A 19,605-nucleotide genomic window follows, 5' to 3' on the forward strand; every position below is an offset into this window, starting at 1 on the left:
AATTAAGTGTTGAAAAAAGCAAATAAGCAACAAAAGCTGTAGGTCTAGCCAGTCAAACTGGGGAGTGTTAGGTTTTCTTCAGCATTTCAACCTTTCCATTTTGAAAATGTGCCATTTGTTTCATGAATATGAGTATGACGTAAGCACACAGCATGCAGTTGAAACAAGACAGCCCGTTTTCACTCACATGGGATTCTCCTCAACAAGAAAGTCCAACCAGACTTTAAATGGTTTAAACCCAAAAATTCAGATTGCCACATAATGTGTTTGAGCAAAGGTCATTAAAATTTCTTGATGGGAAGAATCCCATCTAGATGTGTAGTAGGTCATAAGATGCCTGTCTATGCTGGTCAAGGAAGCCATTCTAGCAACCAAATATGCATCTAGTACCATTTCAACTTTACAAGGGCCCTAGTTCATGGCATTTTAAAGCTGCTTCATATGCTGTAATGAGATTTTATAGGTGTTAGTCTGTATTCGCAAAAAGAAAAGGAGTACTTGTGGCACCTTAGAGACTAACCAATTTATTTGAGCATGAGCTTTCGTGAGCTACAGCTCACTTCATCGGATGCATCCGATGAAGTGAGCTGTAGCTCACGAAAGCTCATGCTCAAATAAATTGGTTAGTCTCTAAGGTGCCACAAGTACTCCTTTTCTTTTTGAGATTTTATAGTGCATCCTCTCGTCCTTAAGATCCTACTCAGTTCCTCGCTACTGTATCTAGGCTTGAGTGGCTACCTTGCATTAGTAAAGCTGATAAAAGGCAATGGAATGCACAGAATGTAGCTTCAAAAGGGTACAATATGGTCATAGGGCAACACCCTACAGATCAGAACACTAGTTTTGTTAACTGACACTATGATCTCTAAAGAAATAACCTTAGCTTGGGGGGTTAAAATACTGAATACAGCTCAAGAGCATTTCCAGACACTACAAGTACCCACATTTAGAAGGATAGCATGTGACTTGTAACATTAAGAGTCTTGCGCTAGCACAGGTCATTTCCTGGATTATTTCTGCGAAGGTTTTCCTGACTCTCCCTCTTCACCAGAAGAGTTTTAACAAGTGCAGAAGTGACCAGATTGAGGTGTTTTCTCACACTTGTTTAAGTACCCAAAATAACTGTGCTTTAAACAGCTTTTTTTTTTTTTTTTTTTTTTGGGGGGGGGGGGGGGGAGAAAAGCTCAAAACAATTTATATTCAGCCTTTGAGTATTAATGTTACATAGAGAATACTATGAAGGGAAAGCGATCTAGTGGCAGGAGCACACAAATAATAGACAGGGCTCAGATTCTGTTCCCAGCTCTGCCACTTACTTTCTATAGGACCTTGGGCAAGTCACTTAACCTGTTTCTCAGTTTCCCCATCTGAAAGGAAGATCTCTATTTTACAGGGATGTCATGAGGTTTGTTTGTAAAATGCTTTTAGGTCAGAATGAAATGACCTATTAGTGCAGAATGTAAAGTGAAATATTACTTGATTTGAGTTTGGAATTACTTTAGAATTCCAGACTAGCAGGAAACGTTAGTTTCTAAACACGTTAACACCCTGGTCACTAATGAGGAGCATCTGCATATTTCATTGGGAAACTCTGCTGCCACCTTCTGAAATAATGGTTACTGCAGGTATCTACACAATAACTTGCCATAACTGTGGGAAAACATCACAAGCCTGAGGCATAATTGTTTCCCTTTTCCTGGTCACTTAGATGCCATGGTCAACAGGGTCTTCACTATTGCTCTGAACAGCACATACGCTAGTATTAAAGAGACAAGATGGGTAAGGCAATACCTTTTATTGGACCAGTGTTCCAGCTTACACAGAGCTCTTCTTCAGGTCTGGGAAAGGTACTAAGAGTGTCATAGCTAAATACAAGTAAAGTTTGATCTCTTTCACCCTCCCACCCCAAAACACTGGGCTAATTTGACAGCATTAAAAGCCAAGACTTTCCATCCCAAGTCAGTGCTAAGTTAGGTTTGCTTAAGTTCACCACTTAAACAGCCACCCTACCTTTGTGGGAGTTACACCCTTAGTTTTTTTTCCCTGTTTTTTTTTTTTTTTTTTTTTTTAAAGGCATGGGGAGTTACAGTAACAGGTTACAACACAGATGAAGTACAGTGCTCTTGTAGGATTATACAGTTTTAAGACATCTTGGCATTAATTGACTGTCCTGTTGGCAGTTTCAGCAAAAAGGCACAAAGACTAAGCTATCCTCTGACCCTTAGAAGTGGTCTCTAGGTGTTTGGTGACATTGGTGAAGCAGTGTGGAGAGACTTGTACTGCTGCTGTACTTGGTCTAGAGGACTGCAGTCTCCAGGGCTATCAAGTTGGCACCTTTCACTAGCACTAGCCACACAAAGAAAGAAAACATGTCTTTTCTGAAACTGAACTGCAAGCCTGAGTCTAGAGTTTATCTAGAGAGACCATGAAAAATGGAAGTCATAGTACAAATCTAATGCTGTATTCTAAAGAAGACCCTTCTAAAACTACTACATAGACAAGGCACACACCTCTATGAGCAGTCATGGTTTTATGAAAATGCTGAATCGGGTATTTACAATAATTAGGTCAATCTACCTCATTAACTCAAACATACAGACTTGCAAGAATAGTGGCACAGTTTCCAGCTCTTTCATTAAACCCAATTAGGAAAATTATTAGTTGCAAGTGTTAGCTAGCACCATACTCTTGGGAAGTACCAGTTTCAAGAGCATAAGGCACTTCACAGGGAAAGAAAAAAACCACCCTCCCCCCCATTAGAAAGGTGTAACATTCACATGGCATTTCAGCCACATATAAGGTATTGTAATCTAAACAGGTAAGGGTCCCATGCAGTCTCCTGTACCATCACAGATTACTTCCATTGCAGGCATGTGACAGCTCTTAGCTGTGATTTTGCTATGCATCTACTTGTTGCTTTGTTGTGTCCAAGCATCTGTCCAAGTCCCATTCACCTGGGAGACAGACTCCCACAAGCAAGGTTCATTTAAAGGAAGATTTTTAGCTCTTTCCATTTTGCAAGAACAGGTTTGGGGGGCTTTAGGTCACTCATCCCCACCAGTGGGTCATTCATAGGGCCCCAGCTGGGAGTGCAGCCATGGAGCAAGCCTGGCCAGGACCAGATCAGGCTTGAGAGCAGCCTGGGGCATATGAGGGCAGTGAGAAATAGGCTTCGTGCACTGGAGAGAGAGTGGGGACAGCCTGGAGAGACTAAGGGGGATAAAGAGAGAGAGAAAGGAAGTGCACCCTCCACAAGAGGCACTAATCCCTGCTGCCTCAGGGGCAGTGATGGGGAGGGGAAAGGTACAGGAGCAGGGCTGGAGGGGGGGAAGGGTTTAGCAACACTGGGGGGGGGGGGGCAGCCTCAGGCTGGGGAGAGGGAGGATACAGCAGCCTTGGGATAACGTTGGGCAGCGTCAGGGGAGGGTTAGCAGACCCGAGATAGGAGAGGGCAGCGCCAGGGTTCAGCGGCGCCGGCGTGGAGAAGGCTGGGGAGAGGAGGGAATACAGCCGCCATGGGGCAGAGGGCGGTCGAGTCAGAGCCACTGGGGCGGGGGGGGGGGGGGCGGCAGTGGAGGAGATCACAGCTCAGGGGGAGGGGCAGCAGTGTCCTCGCAGCCCAGAATGGAGGGGCCGGGCAAGCCGGGGGCGGCGGCAGGGCCAGGGCGGGTCCAGCAGCCCGGGGACCGGGGTGGGGTCCAGCCACAGCCCAGGAGGAAGCGTCAGCGCAGGCTGGGGGCTCCAGACCTGGGCACAGCCCCCGGGGGGCAGGGGACACGGCCCGGGACGGGGGGCTAGAGCGGCCCGGGGGAGGGTCGCGGCCCGGCCCCGCTCTCACCTTCTTGCCCTTCTTGCCCTCATCCTCCATGTCTCAGGCGGGGGGCGGGGGCGGCCCCGGGCTCCTGCTGCCTCCTGCGGCCCCAGCCCCCCGGGGGCATCCCCGCCCCGTCGGCGGCCGGCCGAGCGCCCCCTCACCGGGCGGCCATGGCCGGCCCGCGCCCCGCCAGCCGCGCTCCCTCCCGCCGGCCCCTGCCGCCGCCGCCGACTCAGCAGCCGCGGCAACAACTTTTCAATCCTGCCGCCATCTTGGGCGTCGGCTTCCCGGCGTGCTCAGCGCGGGGCCGGCGCTCCCCTCCCTGCGGCCGGAGGGCTGACGTCAGTCCTCCCAGAAAGGAAGGGGGGGGACAGCGCATGTGCGGAGCGTCGAGCGGGAGGGAGTCAACAGAGATGCGCATGCGCAGGGGCGGCTGTTGTGGCTGGCACCCCCCCAACACACACACGTGCCCCCTCCATGCCCAGCGTAGCCCTTCACCCCTCCCCCCACCTGGGGGCTGGGCCCTTCTCCCCTGACTCCCATCCAGCCCCCCCACAAGCTGCTGCTTCAGTGCCCCCCCGCTCTCCCCCGACTGCAGCCCCTTAGCCCGGCCTGGCAGAATCCAGGGGGCTGGGAAAAGCCGCAGGGGCGCGAGGAGCAGGCTCAGCTCTGCGGGCTGGTGCGGTGGCCTGGAGCCAGAGAGCAGGGCGTGGGTCCCTGGCCTAGCCCAGAGCAACGCCAACCCAGAGTCTGAGCCAGGCCCTTGGCTCAGCACATCAGCTTTATACCTGCCCCAGAAAACTAGCGCAGCCCATCAGTACCCCCCTTGCATCCCTGCCCCAAGGATCTCTAAAAAAGAACAGGAGGACTTGTGGCACCTCAGAGACTAACCAATTTATTTGAGCATAAGCTTTCGTGAGCTACAGCTCACTTCATCGGATGCATGCAGTGGGAAATACAGTGGGGAGATTTATATACACAGAGAACATGAAATTATGGGTGTTACCATACACACTGTAAGGAGAGTGATCACTTAAGGTGAGCTAATACCAGCAGGAGGGGACGGACCTTTCGTAGTGATAATCAAGGTGGGCCATTTCCAGCACTTTACCAGAACAGTAGGAGTGGAAATAAACAAGGAGATATAGTTTTACTTTGTGTAATGACACATCCATTCCCAGTCTTTTATTCAAGCCTAAGTTAATTGTATCCAGTTTGCAAATTAATTCCCTACAGGCAGCTACTCTACTGGCTGCTCACCTGAATCACCCTGCTCCAGCTGTCCACATCCCCACATCTTCCATGGTCTCCTGCTGGGGCCTTCCCCCTCCTTGCATCTCTTTCTCCAACTGAGCCACTTGCTGGCTTTTAGAATCACCTGCTCTCACACTGATCTCAGTCTCAGCTGAGAGGCAGTTTGTCTCTCAAGGTGAGGCTGGGCCCAGCTCCCCTTACAGGGCCAGCCACTCTGTGACCCCGGGTAGTTAGTTTGCAGGAGTACTACCCTTTGCCTTCAGTAAATGTGATGGGTTGCATGGCCCAGCAACTGTCCAAGCCAAAGCCACATAGGAACTGTTGCCAATTCGCACACTTTGATCACAAGTCTTACGATATTCGGTGGCATATGATTATGGGAGAATTTCAGCTTTTGTTTTTAAAAGTCTAGCAGATAAAAGTTTGCCATTATGAACCTTGAAAGCTCAAAAAACCAAAGACACCTCATTGTTAAAAAAATCATGATTTTTAAGCCAATCTCACGATTTGCAAACCAGTGTCATGATTTTTGTTCACTTAAGTTTGGCAATATTGCCAAAAGGGGCAAAAAACAGAGCTTTGTAGCTGTTTGCTGTCTTATGTGGTTTGTAGACCTCTTGTAACCTGTATATTGAAATGCTGGATTAAGTTGATAAAGATAAGAGTGTAATAAAACCTAACAGTTTTCAGGTTTAAGCTTCTAGTTTGCTTACAGAACATTTATTTAATAGAGGACCACCAGGCGACACTTTGAATGATACAATCAAAGTTTATAAAAAAGAAAAATAATTAAGCAAGCATGCAATTACTACTTACACAGTACTATGATTATACTCACACTCAAAGATGAAATGGTGTATCAATGGGTGATCAGCCCACTGACAACAGAATGATGTACAGCCATATCCAGGAACCTAACAATACCCTTTGCATGTTCATTGAAGCTCTCCCAAAATTTAGCAAAACTACTCCTTTTATACTCTATTATAATATTAATTAACATTAAACTGCCCTTTACTATCGTTATATTTCTGCCACCTTCTTATTGGCTCTTTACATTACACATTATTTAAATTAACATCTGCACCAATGTCCTTCCCATACTATCAATATAGATATTTTAATAAAGCATTCACAATTCTCAAAAATACTGATTAAAAACCTTGTTTAACTCAGTTATAACCAAAATAAAATGGTAACATAACCCTGGGTCATGGCTTTGCTAACTCTTACTTTCCCGTAACACTCTGTCCCCAATTTATCTTTAACTTTTCTCACACTAGCAACTTCAGTTTTGCATACCCCTGTACGCTTGGGCTAACTTAGACCTCAAAACCTAACTTCTAGTTCTTTCTTAACCCAAGCCACTCTATAGGCTTCAGCCATGAACCTGCAAAAAGTTGCACAGGTCAGGTGCCTAACTTTACCACTGTGTGCTAATGAGGTCAGTGCTAACGAGGCCAATTCAGTTAGGGTGTATGTGGCCCATTCCCAGCAGCTGACAAGAAGGGGTGAGTATCAACAGAGGGAAAATTATTTTTTGTAGTGACCCAGCCACTCCCAGTCTACTAGATGCATCAACTATGTGCCTCGCTGCTCGCCCGAGCCCTACCTCCTCCCCGCCGCTAGGTGACACCATCGCCCCGCAAAGGAAGTCGGAGGGGCGGAGTTGGGGGAGGGACGCGCTGATGACCCTACACAGGCACCAGGGAGACTAGTGCGCAGACGCAGAAGACATGGCGGCCGAGATTGAGCGTTGCGGCTGCTGCGGCGGCGCTGGTGAGTTTTTAATCCGCCTCCATCCGGGGCCTGCGCTGCCCTGGGAGCCCCGGGCGGGCGCAGGCTGGGGCCACCCGCTGTGCTGCGTTGGTGGTGGGCAAGTCGGGGGCTGTGCCCGGGGTTCAGCCCCACGTGGAGGTGAGAGAAGATTCGGTGCCCCCCCACCACCGGGGCTATATGGGGACTACAAGTCCCAGGAGACAGCGTTCCGTACTGAGCCCTGCTGTCGCTGCAGCTGGGGGCGCGGTGCATGTCGGGAGCTGTAGTCTTGGAGAGGCGGCTGCACGTGTGCTGCTGCCGGTGAGGGCACCCCTGGCAGGGCAGCGCGCCCGTCTCCGCGGGGTCTGACCCTTCCTTCCGGGTGGGCACGCCCCGGGCTGTGCAGCACGGGCCTTGCTGCGCCGGGGGCTCCGGGCACAGGGCTGGCGAGGGACCCGCGGGGGGATCTGGGGCAGCGGGTGGCTGGGATCGGTGCCCCAGCCGCCGTGAGCAGCGTGGTGGGTGAGCTGTATGGGCCTCACGCCCTGTTTGCTGCTGTATAAGGGATAGTCTCACTCAAAGGCATTGCCCAGCCTTGGGGGGATCGTGGTCTGAGCATCAGGCTTCAGCGATCACGATGCAAATCCCAGCAGAGCGGGTTCCGCTCCCTACTCTCCAGGCAGATCAGCTGATCTCTGTGCAGGTTAATGTGTGCCTCCTTCAGACAGTGCCACAGAACTAACCCTCTCCTGGTAACAGGCTGGGGCTGCCCTGATTCCACTGTTGCCTGCTCCATAGTCTCACTCGCTTTAGGGTGGCTGCCTGCCTTAGAAGTGAGTGATGCATGAGTGGTTTGTAAAACACTTTGAGTCGACACGGGTATAAATATCTCAGAAGCATCCTATGACCGACCTGCCTGGTTAAAAGAAAAGGAGTACTTGTGGCACCTTAGAGACTAACAAATTTATTTCAGCATAAGCTTTCGTGAGCTACAGCTCGCTTCATCGGATTCATTCAGCTGCAGCTGAATCGGATGCTGTAGCTCACGAAAGCTTATGCTGAAATAAATTTGTTAGTCTCTGAGATGCCACAAGTACTCCTTTTCTTTTTGCGAATACAGACTAACACGGCTGCTACTCTGAAACCTGCCTGGTTAAGTAGATTCTCCATCATGTTCCGCTAAATAATCTGATTTGTTTTCTTTTCTCATTTTCCTGCCTGTAGAAATGATCTCCAGTCTGTGGTTGGAGTGGCTGGGTCTGAGGAGTGCACAATGCTGCTGAGCTAGAAAGGTAAAAATTTCTGTGGGTTTGAACTGCATCAAAGACATTAAACCTCCCAGATCAGTCCTCCCCAGTTCCTTTGACTGCCCCACGTGAGCAAGCCTTCCAGCATGGCTGGGTCTGTGGTGACCCTGTTCATTCCTGTAGTGCTTGCGAGAGCAGCCTGAGATGGTTTGAGGCCTCGCTCTGCTCCTTTTCAGAGTGAGGTTATAGAAATTTCAGACAGGCCGAATCAGGAAGCCAAATCGCATGAAGGCAGAACCACACAGAGCCTAAAACATACATGACCAGCCCTTAACCTGGCCTCCCAGTGTCTGCCCCACCCAGTGATCTGTGAGCATAAGTAGTGTGAAAAGCCATGAGGCATGAACAAAGTTTATTGCATAAGGATGGTCATATTTAGGTCAGAGAAGGGAGTTACCTTACAAACTGAGAACCAGTGTTGACAAGGCCAATTCAGTCTACCACATCCACCCTGACTGAATTGACCTTGTCAACATAACTCCATTCTCTTCATGTGCCAGTATATTTATGCCTGTATCTGTAATTTTCACTCCATGCATCTGAAGAAGTGGGGGGGGTTTACCCACAAAAGCTTATGCCCAAATAAATCTGTTAGTCTTTGTGGTGCCACCGGACTCCTCATTGTTTTTGTGGATACAGACTAACACAAGTACCCCTCTGATACTTTTCTGAACCTTGTTATAGTCTTAGCCTTCACTACATCCTCTGGCAAAGAGTTCCATGGGTTGACTGTGCGTTGTATGAAGAAATACTTCCTTTTGTTTGTTTTAAACCTGCTGCCTATTAATTTCATTCAGTGGCCCCCAGTTCTTGTGGTATGGGAAGGAGTAAATAACACTTCCTTCTTTACTTTCTTCACACCAGTCATGATTTTATAGATCTCTATCATATCCCCCCTTAGTCGTCTCTTTTCCAAGCTGAAAAGTCCCAGTTTTATTAATCTCTCCTCATAAGGCAGCCGTTCCAGACCCCTAATCATTTTTGTTGCCCTTTTTTGGACCTTTTCCGAGTCCACTATAACTTGTTTGAGATGGGGGAACCGCGTCAGCATGCAGTATTCCAGGTGTGGGCATGCCATGGATTTATAAAGCAGCAGTATGATATTTTCTGTCTTATTATCTGTCCTTTTCTTAATGATTCCCAACATTCCATAGCAAAACCTGTTCTGTGCCCTCCTTTGGTCTCCTGCAGCCCCTTTCAATCTGGATTATTGTGTGAGGATTTGTAGGACAGATTCTTGCACTCGTAATTTTTTGCTCCACAATAACATAATAAATTTTCATGTCTAAAGTTGCATTTACAGTGTTACCACATCTTGTCTTCCTGCCTGCAGCTTGTGGCTTCCCTGTCTCTGCGCTGGTCACATGGAACCGCTCATGCTTTGGAAAGTGGAATTGGTAGGTAAGCTAAAAACCAGAATAGTTCTGGGCTGAAATGTCTGATCTTCTCTCCACACCCCCACTCCCAGACCTGTCTTGGGAAACCAGAGTGTCGCAAACGCAATACCCACTTTAAAAGAACCTAAACAAACCCTTGGAGCTTGATGAGCAGAGATGGAGCTGTACTCCCCTAAACAAAACAGAGCCTTGCATGTTGATACCTGCCAGAAAAAAAGGGCAAGGCCATGCAAGGAGTGGGCCTAAAATCCAGCTGTCGTTTGGTGCTGGTATTTCTGTTCAGCGCGTTGTCTTTGGCCAGGCTGTCAAAGTCTGATCTCTGCATCTTACAAGTTAACATGGCTGGGTTGGACTGTGGCTGGAGGGGAGATGTCCAAAAGAAACCCCAGAATGGTGTCAGATCAGTCAGAACTCTTGAGTTGGTTTTAAACAGTGCTGCAGAATGATGCTTTGCAGCATATAAAATGTGGATCTGAGGCTTTGACCGCTTGGCATGTCCTCAAGGGGTGGGATCATGTTCTAAGCATCAGACTTCAGCTGTTACCATGCAAATCCCAGCAGAGCGGGTTCTGCTCCCTACTCTCCAGGCAGATCAGCTGATCTCTGTGCAGGTTAATGTGTGCCTCCTTCAGACAGTGCCACAGAACTAACCCTCTCCTGGTAACAGGTCGGGGCTGCTCTGATTCTACTGTTGCCTGTTCCATAGTCTCACTCGCTTTAGGGTGGCTGCCTGCCTTAGGGGAGTGAGTGAGGCATGTGTGGCTTATAAAACACTTTGAGATGACATGGGTATAAATATCCCAGAAGCATCCTATGACTGACCTGCCTGGTTAAGTAGATTCTCCATCGTCTTCCACTAAATCTGATTGGTTTTTTTCTCTTCTCGTTTTCCTGCCTGTAGAAATGATCTCCAGTCTGTGGTTGGAGTGGCTGGGCCTGAGGAGTGCACAATGCTGCTGAGCTAGAAAGGTAAAAATTTCTGTGGGTTTGAACTGCATCAAAGACATTAAACTTCCCAGATCAGTCTTCCCCAGTTCTTTTGACTGCCCCACGTGAGCAAGCCTTCCAGCATGGCTGGGTCTGTGGTGACCCTGTTCATTCCTGTAGTGCTTGCGAGAGCAGCCCTGAGATGGTTTGAGGCCTCGCTCTGCTCCTTTTCAGAGTGAGGTTATAGAAATTTCAGACAGGCTGAATCAGGAGTCCAAATCGCATCAAGGCAGAGCCTAAAACAGGGGTAGCTAATTATTTTTGCCAAGGTCCAAAATTCTTGGTCAAGGTCTAGACTCCAGAGGAAAGGAATAAACAACGAAACAATCCCAGCAGCAACTACACACCACCACCAGTAAATAGAAATATTTTTGGGTCTGTTCAAAAGTGTCTGGCGGTCCAGATTTAACCTGTGGTCCACCTATTGACTACCTCTGCCTAAAATATGCAAAACAAGCCCTTAACCTGGCTTCCCGGTTTCTTCCCCACCCATTAAGGATCTGTGAGCATAAGTTGTATGAAAAGCCGTGAGGCATGAGCAGTGTTTATTCCATAGCAAAACCTGTTCTAAGCCCTCCTTTAGTCTCACATAACCCTTTCATTCTGGGTTATTGTGTTAGGATTCACAGGATGGACCTTGCGCTGGTTATTTTTTGCTCCACATTCACACTTAATACATTTCCATTTCTAAAGCTGCATTTCCGGTGTTACCATATCTTGTCTTCCTGCCTGCAGCTTGTGGCTTCCCTGTCTCTGTGCTGGTCACATGGAAGTGCTCATGCTATGGAAAGTGGAATTATTAGGTAAGCTAAAAACCAGAATGGTTCTGGGCTGAAATGTCTGTTCTTCTCCACACCCCAACCCTGTTCCCAGACCTGCCTTGGAGAAACCAGAGTGTCCCAAACCCAACACCCACTTTAAAAAAACAAAAAGAAACCCTTGGAGCTTGATGAGCAGAGATGGGGCCATCTGGGGGAGCTGAATTCCCCTGAACAAAACAGAGCCTTGCATGTTGATACCTGCCAGAAAACAGGGCAAGGCCATGCAAGGAGTAGGCCTAAAATCCAGCCATTGTGTTTGGTGCTGGCATTTCTATTCAGCACATTGTCTTTGGCCAGACTGTCAAAGTCTGATCTCTGCATCTTACAAGTTAAGCATAGCTGGGTTGGAGTGTAGCTGGACGGGAGATGTCCAAGAGAAACCTCAGAATGGCGTCAGCTCAGTCAGAACTCTTGAGTTGGTTTTGAACAGTGCCCCACAGACTGAGTGATACTTTGCTGCATTTAAAATGTGGATCTGAGGCTTTGACTGGTTACAATACGGTAACGGGTTCCATTATGGTACTCCCCTCAGGAGTACGTGATAACCCCAGTGTGCTGGCCAAATTCCACCATGGGGAATTCTGGGAAGGCACAATGTAACTTTGCCTGTAATTTCAATGAAGTTATTCTTCCCCCAAACTGTTGTATTGCTGATGGAAATTAGCTGCTGCATGTCAGTGCTGCAGGTAGTCCCTGTATAAAATTCACACCCATGTTTGAGTCTTTGGGGTTCAGATGATGCAGCATAAACGCTGTTGATCAATAGAAGTAGGAATCACGAGACTGCAGCCTTAGTTATGTATGCACTGATCTGTACCAATGTCCATATGAATAAATATATCCGCTTGTGAGAGTGTCTGGCTGGCTGATGCCACTGGCCACGGCATCTGTTTCTATTGTTAAATGGTGCTGTTTTCCTTGAATAAAAGGATCTATTGCGTGCCTGACACGCTAAGTTCTTTCCCGCAAGCCTTCCAGCATGGCTGGGTCTGCCTTGTGACCCTGCTCATTCCTGTAGAGCTTGCAAGAGCAGACCTGAGATGGTTTGAGGCCTTGTTCTGCTCCCACTTCGGAGTGAGGTTATAGAAATTTCAGACACTCCTAGGCCGGCGCACAGGAGCGTGGAGATCCTAAAGCAAAGGGGGGGTGGTATTCTTTAGAGTGCTTGTAAAGCTGCGGATTGAGTCTGTCTGATGGAGTTATAACCCTTAGATGATGGCTCCTTGTGAAAGGATCCTCTGAAACACCATTTCTCAAATGTGGCCACCAGTGGATTTTTTTGCAGCCATGACAGCCTCCAAAGAGCCCCAACAATCACTGAGATGTTAAGTATTAAAGTTGCCTTGTGAATGCCATAAAGTACACTCATGCCCTTCTAACTATTACAGTACAGTGCAGGGAGCGCTGAACTAAATGGGGTGGTTTTCTTTCAAGTCGCAAAGCATATTCATTGGCTAATCACTATGTTTACATTTCGCACTACTGTAGCTCCATAAGCAGCTATTGGCCAGCGTCCTCGTCGGCAAGATCACTGCGAGGTGTTTGGGTAGGTTGAGGTTGTTTGTGGCAAATGGCGAAAGAGTTAAAAATGCAAATGGATATCAGGAAGGTTTTCAAACAATCAGTGCCAGAAAATGCCCCTGAATGTGATGCAGAGATGGTCCCAGAGGCGCAACCTGCTGCTAAGAAAAGCAGAACATGGAAGGAAGAAAATCGAAAATTTCAGGCGCAGTGGGAAACACGGTTTCTTGTGTTTCTGAAGCCATCCAATTCCGTTTCTGAGCAAGTTGCAGTGTGTGCTGTTTGTAAGAAAGAAATTCATCAAATTAAAATGTACGCGATGCAACGTCACTATAACACTCATGCAGGGGAAGTTGAACAGAATTATCGTGGTGAGTTTCAGAGGCGCAAGCTGTTAAATGATGCAAAAACCGAGCTCGAAAGACAACAGCGACGGCCCAGAGATTTTCTGAAGAAAGTGGATCAGATATGCGTGGCTACTTTTAAAGTGGCACTGCTTTTGGGGCAAGCAAGGAACTCTTTCGACAACGGAGAACTCGTGAAGAAAATTGTTCTGGCCGTTCAACCAGAAAATACGCTTTTCAGAGAGCTACCACTGAGCAACGACATGTTACAGAGAAGCACAAGAGATCTAGCGAACTTTCTACAAAACGAAATAGCTGCGAAAGTCGCAGTGAGCCCTTTCTACAGCCTGTGCCTGGTTGAGACCCCTGACGTCGTGAAGAATCCCAAGATAATCGTATGCGTTCGCTTTTTTGACTGTGCTCGCTGTTGTTTTACCGAAGGCGTTTTATGTCAGGTGAGCCTCACTGATAGGCCAACTGGCAAACAGGTTTTTCAGTGTGTTCAGGGGAGAATGCAGGAGTGCCGGGTTAGCTTCGACAATCTGTGCGGCTTGGCAGCTGACGTGGCAGCAGTTATGCAAGGTGCTCAAGCAGGGGTGTTGAACTACTTCCAAGAAAGCTGCCCTCAGAAACTTTTTCTGTTTCCCTGGTTTGCCCACCAAGAAGTACTTGCCAGCAAGGCTTCAATGGAAAGTATGGATGAGGTTGAATCCGTAGTGGAAAAGTGTATCAGTGCTGTGAACATCAGCCGTGTCCATAAAGAGAGATTCGCAACGCTGTGTGAAACGGGCTCTGAGACGCACAAGGTGCTGCTGAATTACAACCTGGTCCATTGGCTTAGTTTGAATGACAATGTACAGTGGCTGTTTGAGCTCTGGGGAGAGCTCATTGAGGTTTTGAACACAGTTTCGCCGCAACTGTCCCAAAAGCTTCAAGATCCAGGAGTACATGGTTGTTTGCTCTTTTTGAAAGAGTTTTTACCAAAGCTTGCTTCCTTGAACCTGGAGCTTCAGGTACCTCAGCTAACAATATTTGACCGCATTGAAGTAATTCATACATTCCGAATGACCATCATTGACATCGTCCAGCAGCTACAAGAGAAACGGGACTTTTCCGTTTTTTCTGAGCTTAGTGGGTTTCTCAGCTGTCAGGATGAGAGCGTGCAGCGAAAGGTCGGCTTAGCTGTAACCAAATACCTGCGTATCATCTTGGAAGGTCTTGAAAATTGTTTCAGCGAGGGAAACTTTTTCCATCAGTACACTTTTGTGACGGACCCATTCAGCAATTCTGGTTCGGGGTTTTTGGCTGCAGACAAACTAACAGCCTTGCAAGACAGATTAGCTTCCTTTGCCTCTTTGGATTTAAGGAATCTCCAGTATCTCATGGTGCACATGCGTAATAATGCAAGAATGAAAACCTACTTCAGTCAGCCCGGTGTTACAGTGCAGCAGTTCTGGATCAAAGTGTACTTGTCTGAGGACACCTACAAGCCTCTAGCTAAAGTTGCTTTGCTTTTCTTGTCCCTGTTTTCAAGTACTGTGCTGTGTGAGAGGGCATTTAGTGCACTCCATTGTCTGAAGAGCAAGTACCAAAACGGCCTCACTGATGCTAATCTGGAAGCTTCCCTTCTCGTTTCACAGGAGACCCGAGATCCTGCAGACTTTCCATTCCAAGAGCTCCTGAACTTTTGCAGGTAGTCTGATCCACACAATGGCTGTGTTAATGAAATTAAAGTTCTGGGGTTTATCACCCTATATTGGTAAAGCATAATATAACAGGATCGTTTGTTACTATTATTAGTGCTAGATTGGGTTGATTTTTGCGGGGGGGTCCGTGAAAGAGAAATTTTGGACACACTTGCAGATTTTTTTTCATTATTATTTGGACGTTTATTATGTAAAAGCATTTTTAAATGTGGTTCCAAATTGTTGTACCGACATCCACCTTTTACCAAAAAAGCAAAGACCCAACAACAAAAAAGAAAAGAACGCGCCAAGCACCTTATCAGTGGTTTATTGTGTTCAGCTCCAGTAAAGGATAGAGGCAGCTCTGCATTATTTTTATTATTGATTCTGAAGAAGAAGGGGGGGGGGAAACCCCATCGTAAATAAATGTACAATGACTGGGACATGTGTATGTTCATGTTTTTCCTAAAGTTAATTAAGTGTATTAGGAAAAATTGTCAGAGTGGCCACCAGCAAGGGTGATCGTAGCTGCACTCGGAGGCCCGCAGAGCATTTGTTGTGAGAACCCCTGCTCCGGAAAGAGATGGGGCAGGTTGGAGATGGCAAAGATCAGTTGGGCCCCAGGTCCTAGGTTAGTTGGGATCTAGTGGGAAATTGTTCCCTCCACTTGAAGTATTTAGGCTTCCCCCTTCCCTTGAGGAAGTTATTTGACAGGCCACTTGCTGAGAAGCTGGTGCTAGGTCTCTGCACTGCAGTCCAGGAGATCTGCCTTTGATCACCCGTCTCTTGCTTCCTGAGGGGGGCGATGTTGTGGGGGCAGCAGTTCCCTCACACTGGTATAGATCTGGGGTGAGGAGCCAGGAACCTCTGAATTTTAATCCCACCTACATGGCTGGCTGTGGGCAGGCCTCTTAGTGTGCCTCAGTTTCCCTTTCTGAACCATTGGGGATAACAGTGCCTTTCTGAGGAGTTGTGGGGATTACCTGATGTCATCTACAACCCCTGGAAGATGGAAAACCCGCTAAGCACCAGCTGTTCCTGCGGTAGCAGCCCCTCTGACCTGTTGCCAGAGCAGTGTTGAGAGGCTGTGGCGTCCTGGCTTCAGTTCCGTCTCTGCTGCACAGCTGCCTGTTAAGCCCCGCGCAGGGGCTCAGGGCTGCGGCGGGGAGACGTCTCTTTCCCCCAGCGCAGACGTGCCACGGCAGGGAGAGGTGCCCCTCCCTGCAGGCCCCAGCGTGGACCTGCCCTGGACTTGCCTCCGCCAGGGGAGAAGAACCCAGGCCCAGGCCCACTGGAGCTGCCAGGGAGAGGAGCCGCCCACCAGCCCCGCCAGAGCTGCCACCGGGCAGAGGAGCCTGTCCCCTGGCCCCGAGCTGCTGCAGTGAGGGGAGTGGGGAATCCTCTTTCCCCGGGACAGCCTGCACCCAAACCTCTCATCCCTGGCTCTAGCCCTGAGCCCCCTCCTGCACATCAAACCCCTCATTCCTGGCCCCACCCTAAAGCCTTCACCCCTAGGCTGAGCCCTCACCCCCTGCACCCAATCCTCTGCCCCAGCCCTGAGCCCCCTCCTGCACCCCTAGCCAGAGCCCTTGTGCCCCCAACCCTCTGCCCCAGCCCTGATCCCCCTCCCACACTCCAGACCCCTCAGTCCCGGTCCCCCCACAGGAAGTGGTGCACAAAACAAAATTAATTCTGCGCATGGACACACAAAATGAGAGGGAGCGCTGGTCCTGGCCTGCCCGCTGGTGGCCGCCTGGAGCGACGGGGGAGAGTTGGTCTTTCCTGTTCAGTGAATTAAGATCACCCTGATGATGGTCAAAGCTGCAGATGTCTGATGACGGTTCCTGCTCTCTCCTTTGCAGTCAGGCTGGCCCAGTGACTAGTCTAGTGAGTGAGATGCCAGGAGGAGTGACCTCGGCCGGGGGATCCTCTGAGGTGTGGGAGGTCCCTGCTTAAAGCACTTGGCTTAGTCATAACCTCCTCCATAGTGTTGGATGAGAATTGGGGATGGCCCCAAACAGGGTAAGGCCCCTGCCCTTTCTGGAGGGCATGGCCAGCATCTGTGGTTCTTAAAGCCCTTTGCACATGGTGAGTGGCCTTCTTTGAGCCTCTTCTCGGTGAGTGTCTACTGTGGCGCTTCCCCTCTGGGGTTAGACCACCCCCCCTCCCATTCAGAGCCTTTCCAGGAGTGGCCCCTAGCCTATGCCACCTGCTGCCGTTCAGCACCTCCCCGTTGGGCTGTTCTTAGGAAAGAGGGGCTGGTGGAGGGCAGTAGCTGCAGTGTTCCCCGGCCTGGCCTCCTGCTGGGTCGATCAGTGATAGTTAAGGGGTTGGGGTGACCAATGGAGCCCACAACAGTCTGGGCCCTTCCTGTAAGGGAGGGCACCTCTTGCTGGGTTGCCAGTGGCCGCGGAGCCTGAGCTGGATTCTCCTCAGTTTGAGAGGGCCGGCAACAGCGTTTTCCATGAGGGGGCTCTTTGCGCTGCAATAACTGTCCCCATCCAGGGCGGCCTGTGTGTGTCAGTCTTCAGGGCCTGCTGCAAGGTGGCTCCATGGGGAGTTTGTTCTGCCTGGGGGAGGGTATTGAAGGGGGCTGAGTCCTGTGGGGAGGGAGGTGGGCTGTAGCTTTGGTCTTGGCAGCGGCACCTACAGCCTTGCCTTACCCCCTTTCCCCCCACCCCCTGTACAAACCTCAATAAATAAAAGTGATCCTGGATTAGCAGCCGCCCTCTTGATTTCCTGAGTCAATATTCCCGGAACTGCGCCAAGGCAGGGAGGGTTTTCCTGCTGCCGTCAGCGAATGCTCCCAGGTAGCTGGTCTGGAGAGAGGCGTCCAATAGCTGACCATCCACGACCCCAAGGGGAGCTGTGGGTGCTCAGCAGCACTGAAAACCAGCGCCCCACAGTCTCTCTAGACGATGCTACTGTGCTGGGGTCCCACTCCCACTGTGCCCTGCTGCGTTGAGGCGGTGCCTGGCCCTGGGATTCAGCACTCGGATGAAAGGGATACACAAAGAGCTTGTTTGTCTTACAAGTATTTCCTCTGGTTCTGCTGTGCTGTGGAGGGCTGAGGGATGCTTCACTGTGGGGGCTCCACCTGCTGATCTGATATGCCTTGCCCACCTGCTGGGAAGTTACTTTCCTGCACTGACTCAGCAGGGAGTACTGGGATTCAGGTTTAGTTCTCCTGAGAGCAGAGCTCCAGCCCCGAAGGGCTCAGTCAGTGGGTGTTCTCGGTTCCCTCCGTGGGGTGCTCTGCAAGGAATGGGCCGTGGCATCATTCCCGGCTGCTTTAGTAACACGTCATGGGCTAATGCACTTCTTGTTCTCTACCTGCCCTCCCAAAGTCTTTCCCCATCACCACTCTGGACGGCTTCCTGCTCTACTGTAACTGGCCCAGAAGGGTGGCTTTCTTCCTCCCAGCGTTGGCTGCATTTCAGACTTGTGTGTGGTCACCGTTCTCCCCCTGCTAATGTAGCCTGCAGAGTTTCCTTACATGGGCAAGTACTGATCCTGATGAGATGTGATTTGTTCTTTGGTGCAGCTGGCTGAAGGCCACGCGCCGAACAGGAGTGATCGCTCCCCACGCTGGGGTCCGGGCTGCTAGGCCTCAAGCAAGCAGCATGGACTGAGTGCAGTTGTGGAAAGAGGGACTTGGCGAAAGTAAAATTGAACTCTTACCGGTACGGGGGCTGGCTCGCCCCCACCCCCCGGAAGGGGTGTGGTATCAGGCGGAAGGGGGCAGGGTGGGGTCAGCGTCGCCCATCCGTGCTACCTGGCCCGCACCACCTGGGGCTCCAGCGGTGATTTAAAAGGACCCGGGGCTCCATGGTAGCAGCAGCGGTGGCCAGAGACCCTGGCCCTTTAAAATCACTGGCCCTGGGGGCAGCTGCTCTTTTTTCGGCTCCCCCCCTCCCCCCCCCCGCCCCGGCGGCGGCAGCCGGGGGCGCAAAAGGGGCAACGACGTTAAAGTGCTGCCACAGGCGGCCACTTTTACCGGTCCGCCGTGCCACCTTGCTTTCCCCCCTGCTTGGTTCTGAGCCCCGGTCCCAGCACTGCTGGGGCCTCCCTCCATGGGCAGTCCCTGCGGGCCTGTCCTTCCCATTGCAGCTGCCTCAGCACGTCTGGCAGGCAGCCCCTTGCTTCCCTGTCTTGGCTTCTCCCTCTATGGTGGGAATGGACGCGGAGCATGCCGGGCGAATGACACCGCTCAGACCCAAGGTGGGAAAGGGCCCCGGGTGCTGTTAGGTCATGTGTCTAATCCCTTCCCTGGCACTTTGAACGCGTTGCACCCATGCTGCTCTCTGCAGTGGGATTCAGAGACCTGCCGGCAGAGGGAGCGCAGGCAGGGAATATGCCAAAAGAGGAAGTTGCTCCAGATGTCTAAACCACAAGCACTACCGTAAATAAAAATACTGTTTGCAGGGTAGCAGTGGTAGCTGCTGCAGGGTCTGCAGCTATGGGAACCTCTAATGGGGACCCTCAGTCCTGGGGTGCCCCCTCATGGCTCACTGCAGTGCCACCTTTGCATCTCTGCCTCGGTTTCCCCTAAGGGCCTCAGTAAGTCCAGTGAGGCTTATTTATATTGAACCGTGCCCCTTAGGGGCTCTGCTTTGTTTAACCCCCAGGTGGAGCATTGTACAAATAGGCATCCCCACAGCAGCTCCAGCTGGAAGGGGTGGGGGGCTGAGTTAACCTTAGTTCAGGTCCCTTACCA

At 50.1% G+C, this 19,605-nt stretch overlaps 2 protein-coding genes and 3 non-coding genes across 18 annotated transcripts in view; 4 read left to right on the plus strand and 1 right to left on the minus strand.

The window, feature by feature from the left end:
• CCM2 (CCM2 scaffold protein) overlaps nucleotides 1-4,100 on the minus strand; it is a 124,476-nt gene extending 120,376 nt beyond the window's left edge. For 2 of the 3 annotated variants that reach the window (XM_037891309.2, XM_037891308.2), the window contains exon 1: nucleotides 3,839-4,096. In XM_037891309.2, coding sequence (XP_037747237.1) covers nucleotides 3,839-3,868 — 30 coding nt within the window. In that variant the 5' untranslated portion in view covers nucleotides 3,869-4,096. Of the gene's footprint in view, nucleotides 1-3,838 lie in introns of all 3 variants that reach the window. The other variant, XM_043541737.1, reaches the window with a different exon arrangement.
• A 2,657-nt stretch (nucleotides 4,101-6,757) lies between these two features.
• The window catches only part of MYO1G (myosin IG), an 84,579-nt gene continuing 71,731 nt past the window's right edge, over nucleotides 6,758-19,605 (plus strand). For 2 of the 12 annotated variants that reach the window (XM_037891312.2, XM_043541735.1), the window contains exons 1-5: nucleotides 6,758-6,847; nucleotides 8,051-8,118; nucleotides 9,467-9,530; nucleotides 10,432-10,499; nucleotides 11,253-11,320. The gene's annotated coding sequence lies outside the window, so the exon portion shown is untranslated. Of the gene's footprint in view, nucleotides 6,848-6,879; nucleotides 6,986-7,061; nucleotides 7,579-8,050; nucleotides 9,535-10,431; nucleotides 10,500-11,210; nucleotides 11,321-19,605 lie in introns of those variants that run through there. The other 10 variants (XM_037891315.2, XM_037891314.2, XM_037891313.2 and 7 more) reach the window with 10 other exon arrangements.
• On the plus strand, nucleotides 8,204-8,337 carry LOC114021015. Its single transcript, XR_003565697.1, has one exon. It is a non-coding gene; the product is annotated as a small nucleolar RNA SNORA9 (small nucleolar RNA).
• On the plus strand, nucleotides 10,585-10,719 carry LOC114021014. The gene has a single exon (XR_003565696.2). It is a non-coding gene; the product is annotated as a small nucleolar RNA SNORA9 (small nucleolar RNA).
• On the plus strand, nucleotides 12,302-12,439 carry LOC114021016. Its single transcript, XR_003565698.1, has one exon. It is a non-coding gene; the product is annotated as a small nucleolar RNA SNORA9 (small nucleolar RNA).

This window comes from Chelonia mydas, chromosome 2 (assembly GCF_015237465.2).
Source record: "Chelonia mydas isolate rCheMyd1 chromosome 2, rCheMyd1.pri.v2, whole genome shotgun sequence".
NCBI classification, from domain to species: Eukaryota; Metazoa; Chordata; order Testudines; family Cheloniidae; genus Chelonia; species Chelonia mydas.